At 39.4% G+C, this 19,540-nt stretch overlaps 1 protein-coding gene across 6 annotated transcripts in view; it reads right to left on the bottom strand.

The window, feature by feature from the left end:
* The window catches only part of Trpc4 (transient receptor potential cation channel subfamily C member 4), a 123,780-nt gene that overhangs the window by 45,485 nt on the left and 58,755 nt on the right, over positions 1-19,540 (bottom strand). For all 6 annotated transcript variants that reach the window (XM_035451579.1, XM_035451578.1, XM_035451577.1 and 3 more), the window contains one exon: positions 6,788-7,124. In XM_035451579.1, the coding sequence (XP_035307470.1) occupies positions 6,788-7,124 (337 nt within the window). The remainder of the gene's footprint in view (positions 1-6,787; positions 7,125-19,540) is intronic.

Raw genomic sequence — 19,540 nt, forward strand, 5'->3', positions numbered from 1 at the left:
AAGGCCCCGAGGGTGAACCCACTACTGTTATTTTGCTAAATGGCCATTATATCCAACTGCCTTCTAAATTACTATCTCTATACTCACACATTAGTTCAGTTCTCAGACCTCAGCAGAGAAGAGGCACCTTTGTGTAATGGTTAACACAGAAACTTACAACAGGTTCAAGTGCAGAGAATGCCAGTGCAGCTGTCAGTCACAAATGGGACATCTCTACCACTACCCCTCCTAGGGCTCAGGGACCACAATGGAAGCGGGGAGGAAAGATCCTAATAATCAGACAAAACAGAGTTGTCTGGGTGCAACAGGACTTCTGTGCTCAGGAACCTGCAGCAGCTGTGGTTGCCTGCACAAGACTTGCATACTATCAAGCTCACTGGCATTCTAGCATGGAGCAGGAAAGACAGCCCCTGTCCCCTAACTAGGGATCTGTGGCTAGTTGCTGGCTTTTGAGGGAGGGGGAGTTGATTTTTGTAAAGGTAGCTCAACCATGCCCCAGTGGATGGACCCATGCCCAGGAATACATGGCCAGCACAAACAAGGCTTAATGGGTTACTGAAAAAAAGAAAAAAGGACACAAAATTGTGGGGCTGAGAGGTGGAGATGGATCTGGGGGAAGATGGGAGTGGCTCTGGGGAGGATTATGAGAGAAGTGGGGATGAAAATACATTGTATGGAATTCTCAAAGAGTTAGTTTAAAATGTTACAATAAAATAAGCTGGTCTTAGATTTTAATAAATCAGGGTTTCAAGAAATCAATATCTAAGAGCAATCTCATCCAAAATAGATAAAGACTCTCTATTTAGTGGAGCCCAATAGAATGGCTGGAAGAAGTAAAACTGCTTTGCATTTAGATTCTAAGGAGTGGGGTTTCTCATAAATGTCGTGAGAACTAAATCTATATGAAAATTTTCTTCCATAATTGTTTCTCAGTCTCGAGAGTGTTTAAGTACCTTGGCAATTTCTGAATCAACTAAGCAAGATGCTAACTCCAAATCTCGATTTTCTCAAAATAATTCACAGTGGTTCTGACTTTCGTCAGCAGACTATCAAGAATGGCTGGTGTAATGCAAATGTCGATGATTACTCTGCATTTGAAGACATTCGAAAACCCGTAGTCATTGTGGTCTTCACAGCACTAATTCAGCATTAGAGGAAAAGTGTAGGGAGACAAAATTAAGGAAGCCCATATTTTCAGTTTGGTTAAAAGGAATGCCATGTCAGATGAATGAATGTTCTGATAGTTCACATCTACATATAATTATTTAATAATCAATTAGGAAGCTTGGGTGATGTGGCAGCATTCTTTCCATAGGACCTTCTTTAATTTCAACACTTCCATGAAAATTACATCAAGAAACTGAGACTGATGGGAAGACAAATGCCTCTCTGCTCCAGGCACCCTTTCAATGACTAGTAGAAGCTGCACTACATACATTTTTTTTAAATGGGCAAATTCATTTTTGACTATGAAAATTACCATGTTCCACTTAAGATACATTCTCAGTATTTTTAGAAACAATTGACTAAAATACCTGTACAAATGTATCTCTCTCAACAGAAGTTGAAATTATTAATAATGTTCTCAGAATCAAGGGAACTTAACTTTATGTTCCAGAAAGTGACGTTTTGAAACTAGAAAGGAAGCATGTACATATACAGTACTTCCTTTCTTCCCTCCCTCCCTTCTTCTCTCCCTCCCTCCCTCCCTCCCTCCCTCCCTCCCTCCCTCCCTCCCTCCCTCCCTCCCTCCCTCCCTTCCTCTCTCCCTCCTTTCTTCTCCTTGCCCTTATTTTCTTTAATCCCTTTCACTGCTTCTTCTCCTTCCTTTCCTCTCTCCCTTCATCCCTCCTCCACCATCCCTCCTTTCCTTCATGCCCACAAGACATTGCTTATTCCAGCACTAGAGAGCCACATAGATTGTTATAGGCCAGTCGGAACATTTGGGGGATGACAGCGGCAGTGTGCCAAGGAGGAACAAAGGATTTAGCGTGTACAAATATGATATTCAGTATTGCCATAAGCTAAAGTGCATCCTGGATTGCATTATACCTCTAAAAATGAATGACATACATGGCTCAGTCATATGGTACCTGTGCAAAGGTGTAAGGAGATGGGAGAAACACTGTGCTCAGTGTTGTAGAAGTTCTTGTTTCCTGTAATCCTGTGTCTCCCATTCCAGGCTCAATGTCTCATAGAGAATTGAGGTTCTTTGCTTGGAGGCTCTGGAATTTGATGTACTAACACACACCAGCTGGCCCCCTGGTTTTGGACAAGGAATCTAGCTTCCTGAAAGCCTGTCCCATCATTTACTTTATCCCAGATGGAATGGAGTTACTGTGACATCTGCAGGAGACTGTGCACTTAAATTGTTCAGCCTCTTTAGCATCTAATATCATTATGAAATGATAGCTATTATTGTAATTTCAAACTAAGGAAAACTAATCACATAACCATCCAAGTCTTTGACCTTTCCTCTCTCCCTTCATCCATATGTTTTGGTGTCTAGTTTGCTTTTCCCAGGCTCCTCTCTTTGCATCTACACTAGGCACCAACATTCCCAGGAGGCCTGCAGATCTGTCTTTGAGAGTTAAATTTGACCTGCACTGTCACAACCTGACAGAGTTTAGTATTTCCCCAGTAAAGAATTCAGTTACTGTGACTTAGTAGGTGTACAGACAACAATTGGAATATTTATAAATAGTGTATGTCTTAATAGTTTACTGTACATAACTATATGAAAATAGTTTTTAAATAGTCCTAGCAGCACAAACAGGAAGATAAGGGGCAAATGTGTCATACTGCAATGCTTATCTGTTTTTTATTGTTTATTTGTTTGTTTTTAATATTGCAATGTTCTTTTAAAATATGAAATGGCTGTTCTACCACTGTCTTTGGATCTATACGTGACTGCAGCTTGACTGCTAAACTTCTTTGAGCATTTTGTCAGGGGGAGGAATGGAAGAGAGCTAAAGGCTTGTTTCTTATAAAAGCACTTGGAGCTGATTGAGGTCCTAGGTGTTTTAGAAGAAAGGCTGAAAGTAAAAATCATTGGAGTCCTATGACCTGAGTGACTATTTGAAAAAATGGGTCACTGAAGTGTGTCTCAGTGATAGAACACATGTTTAGCTTGCAAGAGACCCTGGGTCCACTCCCTAGCACCGAAAGATGAAAATAAAAATGGTCACAAGAACAATAATTATGTACATATATGTATATACATATACATATATATACATACATATACATATACATATACATATATATATATATATAGTGGTTCAAGATGAGAATAAAATCAACATTATTGATTCCATGTTGCATTTTTGGCAGACTCAGTTGAAAATTTTCAGACTTGTTAATATCAATGTTTTAAGCTATAAATTATTCAGCAAATGATGGAAATGAGAAACCAATGTAGCTAAAGAAAAAATGCTAAAGAGGCCTGAGATCCAGGCAAGCTGGGTAATGTGGATATTATGAGCACTTCTTGCTTTGTGGCTAGCAATTCAACAGGCACTATTTTTAACAGAGCTGAGATTCCTCTCTGCTCCATCATCTCCTCAGTTCACCTTTCTCATCATGCTCACAGTGCATAGATTTACATGCTGTTTGACTGTGGCATATTCTTAGGCATGACTTAATGCCAATCACTGCACAGCCATCTTCCCTCCTCTTAGGAGCAAAGCATCATTTAATATATGACAACTTTTACTGAAGAGCTACTTTTATAACAAAATGCTATTGTCATAAATTTTTATGACAGAAAATTGTCACAAGTTTTGCTAAGTTGAATATGTAAGTGTATATATGCATATGTATATGTACATGTTTATGTATGTATTTTGTGTAGTATAAAAAGCTACCGCATATATTTACCTGTTATGATTGATCTTGAGGATAAGCTCAAACTGGCTTGTGAGAAGGTCTGAAAACTAGTATCTCAAGGAGCTTTTTTTGTCTTCCTTAATTTTATTATATATGTATTAAGTGTTTGCCTGCATGTGTGTATATGCACCATATATATGCAGTGCCTGCAGAGGCCAGAAGAGAGTATCAGATCTCCCTGGAAGTGCAGTTACAGATGGTTATGAGCTGCCATGGTGGTGCCAGGAACTGAACCCTGGTCTTCTGCAGGAGTAGCCAGAGCTCTTACCCACTAAGCCATCTCTCCAGTCTCAAGTCATTTTATCTTACTGTTTTATAAATCTAGAACCTTATAATGCATTAATTAGGAGATGTTTAGGTAAGGAAATGAAATTAAAGATGCCTTACTTCATTAGCTATCAGCTTCAGGCAAGAAAATATACATGACTCACTGATACAGTCATCAAATCTGACCACACCCTTTTAATCTATATCACATGTTCATAGAAAGGTCTAAGCACTCTTATCCTAATGCTGTTTTCTGCCCCTTTGTGAGAACAGCAATTCTCTCTCCCTAATGAGGGCATCTCAGTAGATTCAATGGCATGCTTATGTCTTCCAGTGAAAATCCTTTCCCTTTATGGATGAAGGCACTGAAAACCCTCAGGGTTTGTGACTGCTTATATTTTAAGACCCATAGAGGCAGACTTTCCATAGAATCCCAGTAATGGCTCAAGCAACCCAGGAACAGCTCACAGGCCTTATAAACCTGGATCCTTTAGAGTGCTTCAGACTCAGTCTTAGTGATGAGGCTCTCACAGTTCAACAGTATAACTGTTTTTAGAGGTCTACCTGACATGTAAACACCATTTATCATATGCCCTACTGCTGAAGTAAAATAATCATTCACATATGTTTTTTTTAATTCTAAGAAATATCTTTTCACTCTAAAAGTTCCTAGATCAATTAACTCCCTGCAGTTATATTATCTTGAAAAAGTTGCCACTAGCAGATACTTCAGACTGCTGGAATTGTAATACAGTTAATTGAAATTATAATACAGTTAACCACTGAGCTGTGACTCAGCTCTCATTTATTTTATTCACATGTCAAGGAATATTCTGCTATGAATTTAACATATAGCAAACACTCAGTGCAATTTTAACCACAAATGTTATTCGAAGTTATGTGTTTATATTTCTTTTATAATATTTACCATTTTTCGCAATTATGATCATTAATTTATTACCCATCCCCTCCCATGAAATTTAAGGTCCATCTGGCCAAGTATCTTTAGTTTGCTATGCAATAGTCATGCCCTTTGGCTCTTTGAAGGTATTCTAAGACTTGAAATACTGCATATGCTTATGACACACTGTATTTGTAACTGTATTTTCCTAAAAAAGGTGTGCTATCCACTTGGGATGTCATGATTTTCAGATATGCATTGCAAGTTATGAATACTTAGATGGAACCTCTTAATTGTTTTGTTAAGAATTATTATAAAAAGTTTTTATGAGGAAAATTAAGATAAAATATGTCCCTTCCATGAGATAATTTTGAGGAGAGCAATAATTTCATCTTACTGTCAACTCCAAAGCTGTTAAGGATTTCTTAAAGAATTCCAGATGGAAACTTTCCTTTTAACCTAAAAAACACACACATTGTGTGCACATCAGATTAGTTAGAACTGACTCTAAGATTCACTTGAGATGGTGTTTATAAAAAAGTAGTGACATGTGAAACACCCAATCGCATGTCACTGTACTTTTTTTCTTCTTTCTTTGAAGCCTATCCTGGAACTCACTCTGTAGACCTGGCTGGCCTCAAACTCACAGAGATCTGCCGGCCTCTGCCTCCTGAGTGCTGGGATAAAGGTGTGTGCCACCACCCCTTTGCTGTACTTTTTTTCTAGCTACTATTTAGGCTGATTATAAACTTTAGGACCGAAGGCTGGTCTTCTTTCTCCCTGCTAATTCCTCACTTTAGTCTCCTTGCAGTATTGAAGTTAACCCAAGCAGATCTCCTGAGATGGTGAATTGCGAAATTTGTCATGTTTCCTAATGAGCTGGGTCTGGTACCACAGGGATCTCAAGCAAAGAGCTAAGCTGAGAAAATGTGATTTCTCCACAAACCACAGTAGGATACAGAAAGGGATAATTAAAATGCAAATTCTTAGCCTGGCTACAGTAACAGGAAGGAACAAAAACACAGTTTTTAATATTAATAAACAAGGTTTCTACTCTGATTTGTAGCAGTTCTAAAAGAATTATCTATCTCTGGTAACATGAAAGGTCTCTATTGTTTAATTTCCTAATTTTTCTAACTACAAAATTTTCAAAGAAAAAAAGTAGATAAAGTTTTTAAAATACTCTGTATATATGTGTGCGTGTATGTGTGTATTGTATGCATGTATAGACATATATTGTAATATAATATATATAAAATCAGTAGTTCTTTAGAGAGATACATACTTGTCTTGTAGAAAGCATGTAAGAAAACTGGGGGATGGGGATACTGCTCAGTCAGTGGCAGAGCATCTGCTTCCCCTTATAAAGTCCCTGGGTTCAGATGCCAGCACAGGAGAAAAATAAGAGAATATGTGTGGCCAATGAGGCATGTCAAAAAGATTCAAACGACAAGCAAGGCGCAAACTCTGAGTCATTTGTGGGACTTGGAGTCATCAGCACCTGCAATCCTGTACCCTAAGATTGTCTTTCCTGGGCTGCATTTGGGAGCAAGCTCACCACAGTTTGCAAAATGTTTCTTTGGTTTTAAAGATTAGGTTTTAGAGCTATCACGGCACAGACCTAAGTGAAATCTCCCTCTGCCCCAAACATTAGCGAATATTCTTTTTAAGCAACAGAATTCCATGGCAGAAACACGTTTGTTATTATATTTTCTATAGTAACACATTTACCCAGGACCCACGGTAATATCATCCACTCCACGATGGTTGGTGGTGGACCTTGTCTGTTCAAGTCTGACCTGTCGATGTGCTGAGAGGCAAGCAGCAGCAGGAACAAAAAGGTCAAATAGGAGGCTGTGTGGCAGATAAACTTGATAAATGGCTTTCTGATGAACAGTCCAAGTGGGCTTTTAGGAGCTATCAGGTAGCACACGGAGAAGACGGGGAAAAGCAGTCCTATTATGAAACACGTCACCATCTTCACTGCCCAGTGTCTTCTCCTCCAGCCTGGGAACTCATCGTACCAGCGGGATGCGAGCAGCTGCTGGCAGTTGGGCTGGGCAACAAACTAGGAGGAAAGGACAATGAAAATTAAGTCCCTGTTATGTGTAATGACCTCAGTTCACCAGGAAGAATTCACAGTCATCATTACCCTTTAACATGTAGTTTTAGTAAAATACAATGACAACCTTTAACATTTTCCTTACTTCATTTTTAAATAAAATTTAAATAAGCCATACATTCTTTGGTAAAGCAATATTAGAATTCAAAGACACAAGCTGTAGTTCAGTTGATATTAGAGTAAAATAATCAAACCCAAGTCACTCTGAGAAAGAATAGATAATGAACACCTATTTGACTCAAGGCATAATGCTGTGTGTATACTTAAATGGAGTCAAAGCAGGGTACCAGCACTTGAAGTGAAGACAGAGGGAAGGAATAAGAATATACACAGTGTCCTAGTTTTATTCTCTGTTGCTGTGATAAAACACTGACCACAAAAGCAATTTGGGGAGGAGATTATTTATTTAGCTTACAGACTAGAGTCCATTACGCAGAGAAGCCAAGGAAGGAACCTGGAGGTGGTAGAGACCATTGAGGAATGCTATTTGTTGGCTTGATCATCTGTCTTTCTTACAAAGTCCAGAGCCCCTGCCCATAGATGGTTCTCATAGCAGGGTAGGTCCTCCTACATCAATTAGCAATTTAGAAAATGCTCCCCAGACATTCCCACAACCCAACCTGATGGAGGCGATTCTTAATTGACATTCCCTCCTCCCAGGTATGTCTAGGTTTGTGCCAAGTTCACAAAAACTATCCAACAGACATAGAATATACTACATAAAAAATATGGCTAGATATTTAAAATAATTCCAGAGGTGAGACACAATGCTTTGCTGTTGTTGTTGCTCTTGTTTGAGTTGTGGTCTCTCTAGTAGTCCAGGACACCCTAGAAAGCCTGGCTGCCAGAGGCAATCCTGAGCAGCTTCCATTCCAGTGGATCTGAACCAAAAGTGTCCCTGGCTGTGAAACTTTGGTGACTCACATCCTGTTCTGCTTGGGACATTGCTCCATCCATTCCCACTGGGTGGGGAGGGGACTTTTGTGCAGGGGTGGCCACACTTTCTAGATAAGTCATTAAGTGGGTGTCCTCAGCACCCTCAGGAGAAAGGGGTCCTCAGGTGACAGGTATCTCCCGTTCAGTGCCATGTGGGGAAAATTTGACCTTGACCCCTTAACTTTAGTGCTGAAGGTTGTGAGGGGATGAACTGGGTGAGCTGAAGGCCACTGGGTGAGCCAAAGGTGTAGAGGATGGCTCTCACACACCCTGCACCTATACACATAGGATATGAAACGCATTTGTTAATATCACAACTTCTTGGTTTAGTTATTTATCATGACTTACACATGGTTTTCATTTTGCTTCTTATTTAATATTTTCTGTCATAAACATGCATGGTTTTGTTATCATAAAAGCAATTATATATTCAAGTCAGTTCAGTTAATAGGCAAATAAACATAAAATATTATAAACAAGTCAATGAAAGTCATCATAGCTGAATTTAGTAGGAAAATCACTTAACATTTTATGATATACACCAATTATCAATTACACAAACATTTTACCCCAGTAACATGCATAAGATGCAGCACAGATACTGCTTTCTCCTTCTAAATGAGGAGGGCAGAAAAGCTGTAAGAAGTCCCTATAACTATACAACATTTCAGACCAGTATGGAGTGTTTAAATACACTGTCCAGATTTTCACCCATGAGTTTCTTCACTGAGACTGATAGCTCAGCATCACATGAATGGAAAGGAAGTTACCCCTTCTGGGTCCAGTTGTTAAGGATGCCTTTCAGAGAGAAGAAAGACATAGCAGGGGGGTTATAGCCTACACTGGTGGTGAGGTGTACAGTATGTTTGTGAAACAGCAGTGTAGCTCTGAGTGAGGCAGACATTTAACTCCGTTAGGAACGACTGTTGGCATTACAAAATAGCTTTCTCTACATGCAAACTAGACAACTGTGCCTTTGCTGTTTTTTCCCTTCCCCACAGCCCCCATTTTTCTTCCTCAGTTCATAGCCATATAGACCTCCTGTAGGTGAGACATAGTCCTGCCTCTTTTTTGATGGCATGCAAGCAAACAATCCCTGGGTAACCAGAAAGGATGCTTCCCAGGGAATAAAAAGAACATTAGGTCAAGCTCAGGGAATCCTGCTGATGAGAGGGAGGAAGGACTGTAGGAGCCAGAGGGGTCAGGGGCATCACATGGGAACCCACAGAAACAACTAACCTGGGCTCACAGGGGCTCAGAGATAGAACTGACCTAGGCCTTCTGCATATATGTGACAGTTGTGTAGCTTGGTCTTCTTGTGGAACTCCTAACAGTGATAACAGGGGCTGTTTCTGACTCTTTTACTGGCTTTTGGGATCCTATTCCTCATATTGGGTTGCCTTGCTCAGTCTTAATACATGGGGAGGTGCTTAGACTTACTGCAACTTGATACGCCATGTTTTGTTGATATCCATAGGAGGCTTGCCCTTTTCTGACCAGAAACAAAAGAGAAGTAGATTGTGGGGGTGCGCAGAGAGGAATGGAGAGGGGAGAGTAGAGGAGGGAAGGTAAAATGCATTCAAGATATAAAATAAATAAACTTAACTTAAAAAAAGCAATTCGGCCTCTGTGCTGTTCAGCCATGTTGATTAAGATGAATGACAGTTGGTCTGCTTGTCCTGCACACTCAATAATCAGAACATGTAGTGGGCAGAGCAACATGAAACAAATTGAATTTTTATGATCATGGGTTAAGTCAATACAGATAAAAAGAGACTTTGCCCTCCAGGCTGTGGTGAGGAGGGTGTTCTCTTTCTATTGTGAGTAATTTAAGTGCCTTGAAGCTGCTGTAGAAAGCAGAATTTCAATTTATATCAAGGAATCTAGACTTTCTTTTTGTTCTGACCAAAGCCAGGCTTTCGAAAGTTAAAGCAGAGTTCTGTTACACTGCATTGCAGAGTTCTTACCATGAGCACGGCAGACCCTTAACAAGCTCTGCTCCCCCTAGAGCCCCACCTGCTGCACATGGTCCTTCCACATACACAAATAGTGTAACATTTATTTCATTACCCATGACAAAATATTCTTAAAGAACATAGAATTTAGCAAGGCTAAAAGACTTCTTTTGTTTAAGTTTTTAAAAAGATTCATTCACTTTATTTATGTGTGTTTTGCTTGCATATATGTATTGCATCATGTGTGTATTTGATGACCACACAGGCCAGATGAGGGTATCGGGTCTCCTAGAACTGGAGTTACTAATGGCTTTGAACCTCAATGTGGATGCTGGGTCCTCTGTAAGCACAAAAAGTCTCCTAACTACTGAGCTCTCTCTGCAGCCTGTTAAGAAGTTCTTAGCAGGGCACAACTGAACCCACTGAAGATCGAAAAACCATAACTATAAATGGCTATAATCTCATCAGTCTTCACATATGAATAGACCAACTGTGAGAGTAAGTATAGAATAACACATTTATACACTCAGGAAAAGTGAACAAAAGGTATAGAGATGGGCCAACACAATCTAAAAGAAGTTGAGCACTCACAGTTTTCCCTCTCCTGACCCAAGTTTTATGAGAGGGTAAGGGACCCCACCTTTATTTTAGCTCACAATGTTAGAGTTTGCAGACCATCATCAGTTGGCCATCTTCCCTTCAGTTGATGACAAAGTCATATGTCATGGTGGAAGAGAATGAATGTTCCATCATACCCTTTGCTACCCCTGAGGTATTGAACAAGGGTACCACATTAGTACCCTGAGGGCCCCCTTCCAACAGAAACAAGCTAGAGGTTAAACCTTAAACACATGGGCCCTTGGTCAAGCTATAGTGTTCACTTGAGATTTAGGGTTTTTTTCTATTTTTATGTGTATGGCTACATGTATGTAAGTGCACCACATGTGTACCTGATATGTGCAGAAGGCAGAAGAGTGTATCGGATCCCCTAGAGCTTGAGTTACAGACAATTGTGAGCTGCCAATGTGGGTGTTGGGACTAAATAAGATATAACTTACTTCCGGTACTGGAGGTTTTACTTGGTGGCATAAGATGTCTAGCTGGGGCACTGTCTCCCCTTTTGGTGACTCCATTTATAATTCTTTTGAATAGGCACATATAAAATTTAAGGTCCTTCTATAGTGGTAGGTTTCCACATGGATCTTTTAAAGGCCTGTATTGTTATTTGTACCTCTCCCAACATTTCCTCCTCTATCCTGCCCTCAACCAGTTCAGTCCTCCTATTCTATTTTTCCCTTCATTTCTCTATAATACTCAATGCTATTTTGTCTTTCTGGATGATCTTCCACTCCCCCTAATCCTTCACTAGATACCTAACCTTTGTTGATATTTGGATTGTAGCACACATATCAAAAGCTGAAAGCTAACATCTATATACATATAAGATAAATCATACAGCAGTTGTCTTTGTATGTTCAGGTCTCTACATTGTATTGCAGGGAATTTGCTCATCAATGTTCGTTGCTGCTCTGTTCATAATAGCTCAAAACTACTGCCTAGATGTCCATAAATTTAAAAATGGATAATTAAAATGCAGTACATTTACACAATGGAATATTATTCAGCTGTCAAGAAAAATGAAATTATGAAATTTGCAAGTAAAATGGAAGGAACTAGAAAAAAACATCTTGAGTGGGGTAACTCAGAACCCGAGAGACATGTATTACAGGATTTATTTTTATAAAAATCTCTTTCAATTGCTAAAGTAGATGATGTCATCCTCCATTCCTCCCCTTCTTTCCTTTCTACATCCCTTACTTCTTCTCTGGGTTTGTTTCTACTGGTTGTAAATTTGCTCAGCTTTCTCCAGTTCCTTCTGAAGGACTCTTTCAGAGAACTGACACTCTCACTGACTGAGCTGCTTGTTCGTGCAAGGAAGCACTGGCCAGACACTATAGCATTGTTTACAGGAAGCTGGGGGCCCTGCAGCCTGAACTCCTCCATCCATCTTCCTGAAGCAGAACCTGTCACAGGAACCACCACCCTCTATGCCCTCCTGGCCTAGGGGAAGGTGATTTTCACTACAGGTCCATGCTTCAGTTCAGCCCCTAGCCAACCCCTATGGGAAGGGAATTGTCATACAGCTCCAGCCATCCCATTAACATTCATAAGTAAACATTATAAGCATTCAGGCTTACAATGGTCCTATATATTTATTAAAGGGACACTGAAAATTATCTTTACATTTCCCATCATTTGCATTCAATAACCTTTAAGACATCTCAAAGGCCTGATCCTTTGCATATTTATAGAACCACTGAGTCGTAGGATTCAAATCACTGAAGACACTGAGGAAACTACTGTATCTCATCTTATTTTTACAAATAAGTTGTGAGCCAATGTGAATGAGTTGAAAACAACAATGCAAAATACTAAAATCCCCAGCATAAAGAACAATTATGAGAAATAATAAAATTGAAAGGTACATTAAAAACACTTAAATCAACTGAACAAACCCCCACTGAATAGACAGGAATTGAAACTTTCACTATAGACAATGTAAGTGAAAGGCAGCAGACAGTGAGTGCAGCACCATTCATGTTTTGGTCTGATGTAGTTTATTTAGTATTTGCTCTTCCTTTATATTTTCCCTTTTCATTATGTATTTTTCTAGCTTAAACCTCATACTCAAAATTTGCACTATAGCCACATTTTCTAAAAGAGCAAAATATGTATATTTTAGAGGAAACCACCTTGCCTGGCTGGGTGTTCCTACCAGGGTTTTTTATTTCATTTTGTTTCTTCAAAAAGTGTGTCTTATAATGTTGATAACAGGGTTTCAGGGCTCTCTGAGCACAGAGAGCTCCAATGAACCATGTTATCCATAACTGAAAAATCATTACTGTTATATCAGTCATTTACATCCTTCCAAAGCTGCCAGTGACCTTCATCTCTGGCTGACTGTTTCCCAGAGGGAATTACAGTTGTGTCCACAATGAAGACAATTCCTCTAGTCCCCCTGAGCATATTCATATCATCTATTTACTTCATTAATCAAAGCCCCATTTCCCCATGCTGCTTGGTAACATGATGAAAGTCAGCCCTTCCTATCAGACTCTAGCTAGGTAATTGGGAGAGAGAGAGACCACAGTCTACAGTAAATAGTAAGTCCATTTCTGGGAACTCACTGTATGTTGAAGATGGGTGGTATTGTAGGAAACTTAATACAACCTTCTGAAACAGGGAGATCCAGAAAGCAGGGGAGATAATACTCAATGTAAATCATCACCAGAAATTCAAGGCAGCAAGTTAAGCCTGAAACAACAGGCAGGCTTTTGGCATATAAAAGCTGGCTGGTGAATATAACCTGCTTCTGTTTAGAAAAGACCATATTGAAAAATCTGAGGCAAAATCCCTGGGCTAGGCTGTAATTTATTGTGGGCTTAGCAGAGATACAGTAGAAAGGGAAGCAAGCTGTCACCATCTCTTAGCATCTGTGAAAATATTCCTTCTGGAAACTCCTGAGTCAATGTCCTTGCTCTTTGCAGTGTGGTCTGAGGCCAGTGACACTGGCATTAACTGGGAACATGTCAGCGATGCAGGGTATCAAACCCAACTTTACACTCGTTGAGTAACAAATGCATTGTATGACTTCTGTAGATGTTAACAGTTTGTAAACACTGGTTTAATGTAATTGATGCCTAATGAAACTATTATAGTTATAGTGAATGGAATAAATACTTAATGATTAGATACAATTCAATCTAGTGATTATAAAAATATCAGGTCAAAACCACTGAGAGAAAGGAAGAATTTTATAACCAAATTTTAAGTAAGATGTCATACAAAGAATAATTAGTAGAAAAGGATTTTTATGAGAAAATAACATAGTAATAGTAGTAACTCAAGAACTAGGAAATGTCCATAACATAACTAGTGTTCAAGTCCCTAGTTTGCAAGTTATTTTCAGTAGCTTTCTTAAAATTTAAAACAAAATGAATGAATCTTTTATCAGATCTGAGAATATGATTAAAAAAGTCTTAAGAATGATCAGAAAGACTGAGAAGCATGAGAGCTTGTCCTTCACTGTCAGTAAAGTCCTCAGGTTCTGAGTGCAAAGCACTGTCCAGGTGGTCTTCAGGTTGCCTAATCACTACCATTAAATATGCACAGCAAACATTTTCAGAATGGGATTCAAGATGTCCTATCCCTTGGATACCATGTCTGTGTCAGTGAGGGGTAGCCAAATTCCCACTAATCATGTTAGTCAGACAAGCCCAGGATTACATTTCCTAAAAGACTCCTGGGTCTATGTTCAAAATTGGTTTAGAAGGTGATTTGCAATGAAAGTGAATAGAAACAGGAGGCTGGAAATACCAGGCAGTCTTAAAAAGGAGGGTGATGATAGCTCAACACTGAATCCATTAAACTATTGAACTTGATATGGTCTTGGTGATTCATGCCTGTACTCCAAGCACGCAGGAGTCTGAAACAGGAAAACCAAGAATTTTAGGCTAGCCTTGTCTGCACACTGAGACACCGTCTCAACAAACAAACAAACAAACAAAAACTAAAGAAACAAATACGTTGAACCTAGAAAACAAAGCCAACAAAGTGGACAGAAACTATAATCACTAGATAATGGCGGCCCTTTGAGAATTACAAAGGGAAGTGGTTGGCACGATCTCACAGCCATTCACCATTACCCATCTGAGAGCATAAGAAAATAATGGAAATAATTTGTGAAAATGGCAGCTATTTCTAGGATGCTGCCTAAAGTTTTCTTTAAATAAATATACATGGGGAGGAGGAAATTTATTGGCTATCTATGAGACCATGCCTGAGTGTTTCTTCATGTGTTTAATAACTTAGGACAGTATAAGGGGAAGTAGGGTGAGGTATGGCTCATGCCAGGTTTAAGGACTGACTTCCCAGGCCCCAGGCTCCATGAACAAACAAGAATTCCTACACAGAGATGAGCATATCCAGAAGCAGTGTTTTAATCTCCATTAAAGTCAAAGGCTGAATAGTGGTTCTGTCTCCATGAGGGCAAGAATCCAGAGCAGACATGAGCAGATGAGCATGCATGCTAAGCAACCTTAGTAAATAAAGGTGTGCAATCGTGTTCTGTCCTCTGCCCTGCATATTTTCATATAGCACCCAGGGATCCTGTTTCTTTAAAAAAAACTTCATTATGAAAAAGTGGAAATAAAATCACACACTACAATTAAACAGACCAATGTCTATACACACATATGAACTTCTATGCAGTTAGAATAGCCATCCAGAATGGAAACTGTGTAACTTCACAGTGGATTGTACATGTTTCATTATCTAATATATTTTATGCACTTATCCACCACCAAAAATGAGAAATCCAGGGCATGGTTAGAAGTAGAAAAAAATCAGCTTTCTATCCCCTTTCATAACTCATGTCTGTCACCTTCATCCAGTCCCTCTCATCTCCTATTACTTAGCCTTTCTTGTTCTCTTTCTACCTACTATTCTGTGCCTGTATGCAGGTTCGTTCTCACATATGCATATATTATTGGATAGATTCTGCATTTGAGGAAGAACATGCAAGTTTTTTCTTTCTGACCTCATTTAATATTATATATTCTAAGTCCATCTGTTTTTCTGCAGATTTTTGTGATTACATTTTTCTTTAGAGCTGAATATATATATATATATATATATATATATATATATCACAACATGTAAAAACATATATATATATATATATATGCATACATATATGTGTGTGTTTCACTACCCATTCATCTGTTGATTGACAATTAGGTTGATTCCAATTCTTTGCTATAGAGAATAGAGCAGCAATAAACATGGCGGTACAAAAATCTCTATGTTAGGATATTGACTTGTCTGGGTATATGCTCAGGGGGAAATAGCTGGGTCCTATGGTATACTTCCTGTACCTGAGAAGATGAAACTGTATAAGTACTTAGAAAGCAGAGGAGCAATTCTAGTCTCCTTCCACAGTTAAAGTCATTTTCACTTGGTAGAAGTCCCTTTATGCCAATCTAAGCATTTCAGTAAAACAGACAATGGGCTATGTATATTTAAATGTATGCGTGTGGGTTTATAAACAGACTTTTGAGATGGGGTCTCCATAATTATCCCTGGCTGGTTTGGAACTTGATATGTAGATCAGGCTGGTCTTGAGCCACAGCTACCTACCTGCTTCTATCTTCTGAGTGCTGAGATTAAAGGCAAGCACTACCCTACCTTGCTTAAACACACAGCAACTTTAATCTTAGGATCAAATTAAGATTATCCCCTGATGCTCTTGGTGACTCATGCTTTTAACTATCAACCTGACAAAACCTAGAATGACCTTGGAGCAAGTCTCAATAAGCCACTGTCCATATCTGATTGACCTGCAGGCACGGCTGTGAGGTTACCTTGATTATCTTAATCTATGTCAGAAGAATATGGCTGGCATCTTTTGGCAGGGGCCCATATAACAGGACATTACAGAAGGCAAATTATTCACTTTTACATAGGCTTGGCCTTTACTTTTGCTGTGGAGTCCATTTCTTCTGTGCTGCCACTGCTAAATCTTTCCTGAATATTAGAGACAGACATGAATATTTCAGCCATGTGGTTGTGATATTCCCAGTACCTTCGAGGCAGAAGCAGGCAGGTCTCTGAATTCAAAGCCAACTTGGTCTACAGAATGAGTTCAAGGACAGCCAGGGCTACAAGAGAAACCCTGTCTCTGTCTCAACAAAGAGAGAGAGAGAGAGACAGAGAGAGAGACAGAGACAGAGACAGAGACAGAGACAGAAAGACTTACTTCCTTCCAGTATAGACTGAAGACCAGGAATTCTGCAAGGTTTTGGCACCAGATTGCAACTACCAAGGCACTGAGTCTCCTGGATTGAGCAACTACTGGGTTCTTGGATTCTGCAGTGTGAGACATCCGTTTTTGGACTACTCTGGTTGGCTAAGGCAATGTAATAAATCTACTTTTACTATATATTTGTGTTGCCTGTTCTGTTCATCTAGAGAACCCTGACTAACACATTCTATGATGTTTCTCCCTTCAACTGGCTGTTGACAATGCACAGCTTTGAAAACTACCTTGCCTATCCTGGGAAAAATATTAACTGTAATCATTTATTACGTGAATCAGTTGTCTGCTGACTGAAGTTGGAATGAAACTGTCTAGTCTGCAACACAGACAAACAAATGTGTTTTGGAGATAGCAGGGTTCACAGAGTAACTGGCACCTAGAGAGTTCTGTCTGCTCTGCTCTCACTAGAACAGTCACAAAGAGAACATGCGGGCAAAACTGTACAAAATGATCATGGTGGCCATTCTTGACATCATTTCCAGGAGGCAGAGAATGAGAGGCAACGTGTCTAGAGGGGATGGTGCTTTGTCATCATTGTTCAGTCTCTCTCCTGACTGTCACCAATGCCAGCAGTCTCAGCATCTACATAAACCTCAGTTCTTGTCAGTGCATCTCTACAGCTCCCTGCTGTTGCTGGGTACCAGTTTCTCACTAGGATTATTGACCACAGGCTTGCCACTTTCTTTTATTCTTTTTTCTTTATAATGATCCAAATCAAGTTCCTAAAAATGATAGATAGATCATTTCCTCTCGCTTAATCATTTCAGGATTTCCATTTGCAATGAACACAAACTCCACTAGTTTAAGCCCTGGCTTGCACAACTTTCATCAGGGCATCCTGAGGCAATCATAACCTGCTATGCAAAGACAACATAGAGCCTATGGTATTATTTACTGGCAGCTTAGAGCTATGGCCATCAGTAAGACTTTTTTTAAGGGACATGGACCTGAGGATTGGAGGTACAGATAGGAACTTCACTGATAACTCTCTGAGGACTCAGATACTGGTAAACTTGTTATAAAAATTTGCATAGTGTATCATTGTCAGCCCTGTGTAATTTTGTTACAATGTACTTTTTGGTTGTTTTGTTTTTGCTGTTCTATAAAGGCCCAAGAACTGGGCAACAGAAAATGACTCACAGTTCTTTCCCCTGGCTCTGGAAGCTCACAGGCTAATATCTAGATGCCAATGACAGCAACCTTCCCCTTGCCTCTTCCTGCTGTCTGCTACATGTCTGTCAACTCTTAGCATTCCTTGGCATGCAGGAACCTCATTCCAGTCTCAGCCTGTGCCATCACAACACACTTTCCTGGGTGCCTCACTTTGTATCAACTACCATCTCATATAAGGAAACCAATCGTAGCCACACAGGAGCAATGAGCCCAATGACCTCATCTTCTGACGTCTCATGTAAACTAATCCTATTTCCAAGTAAGGATATGTTCTTTAGCACTAGGATTAAGCTGCTAAAATAATAAGCTGTGACATTCATAATTGTACATTTTCTGATAGTTGCCTAATACATAGCTTTGACATTATAGTTTGCATTGCAGCTGCTACTCCATATGCTCCCAATAAAAACTCCATGAACCATTTTTAAAACCCCAATAACTCTATAAACACTGCTAATTAGTTGTTGTCACTAACTTAAATCCATATCCTTTTAAAACAAGGATTTATTTATTATTTTTATATACATGAGTGTTTTGTCTGCATGCATGTGCATCACAGGTGTGCAGTGCCCTGGGGGCCAGAAGGTGGTGTCAGGTCCCCTGGAACTGGAGTTACAGATGGATGTGAGATAACATGTGTGTACTGGGGACATATAATGTGTACACACACATTATTATATATATTATACACACACACACACACACACACACACACACACACACACACACACATATACCAGGAGCAGCCAGTGCTCTTAACCACTGAGGAATCTCTCCAGCCTCTAAAATCTCATCTTTTGATAAACTGAGTGACTCCACAGAGGCACACTGTAGCTCCTGATCTTTCTCTTCTTCTAGATGTTGAATCCTCTCACCTTTCTTGGGTTTATTGTTTTCTGTTTTATTATCCCACCATAATCTTTGAAGATAAATGTTGAGACTAAAACACTCATAAATCTAAAGCTGTCCCCATATCACTCTGTAGCTGTGGTTAAATCTTTCTAGGGGTTTTCAGGAGATTGACCTATTCTAACTAGCAAAAAATAGTAAATTGCTATTGCTTACACAGGTGAAATAGTAAGCAACCAATTCCTTCGTATGCAGTAGTTAGGGCTACCATGTCATGGAATTGGAAAAAAAATCAATTTGGTTGGTTTGAAAAGAGGAAGGTATGGAGAATTGATATGGTCCAGAACAGTGCCTTTAAGTGAAGAATCCCAAGGACACACATGAAGGCAGTGAATTGGGTTTTATTCCATTAGTAATGTGGCAATTTCATGAGAAGCTACCAACACAAGCAAAGCTTTGACAGCTCACGATCTGCCTGGTTGGATGACACTTTTAAGTTTAAATTATCAGCAAGGTTTTTTTCTGAAAAATTACCACTTAAAAGTCACAGACATACAAAATTCAATATAATT

The sequence above is a fragment of the Cricetulus griseus genome, assembly GCF_003668045.3.
Source record: "Cricetulus griseus strain 17A/GY chromosome 1 unlocalized genomic scaffold, alternate assembly CriGri-PICRH-1.0 chr1_0, whole genome shotgun sequence".
NCBI classification, from domain to species: domain Eukaryota; kingdom Metazoa; phylum Chordata; class Mammalia; order Rodentia; family Cricetidae; genus Cricetulus; species Cricetulus griseus.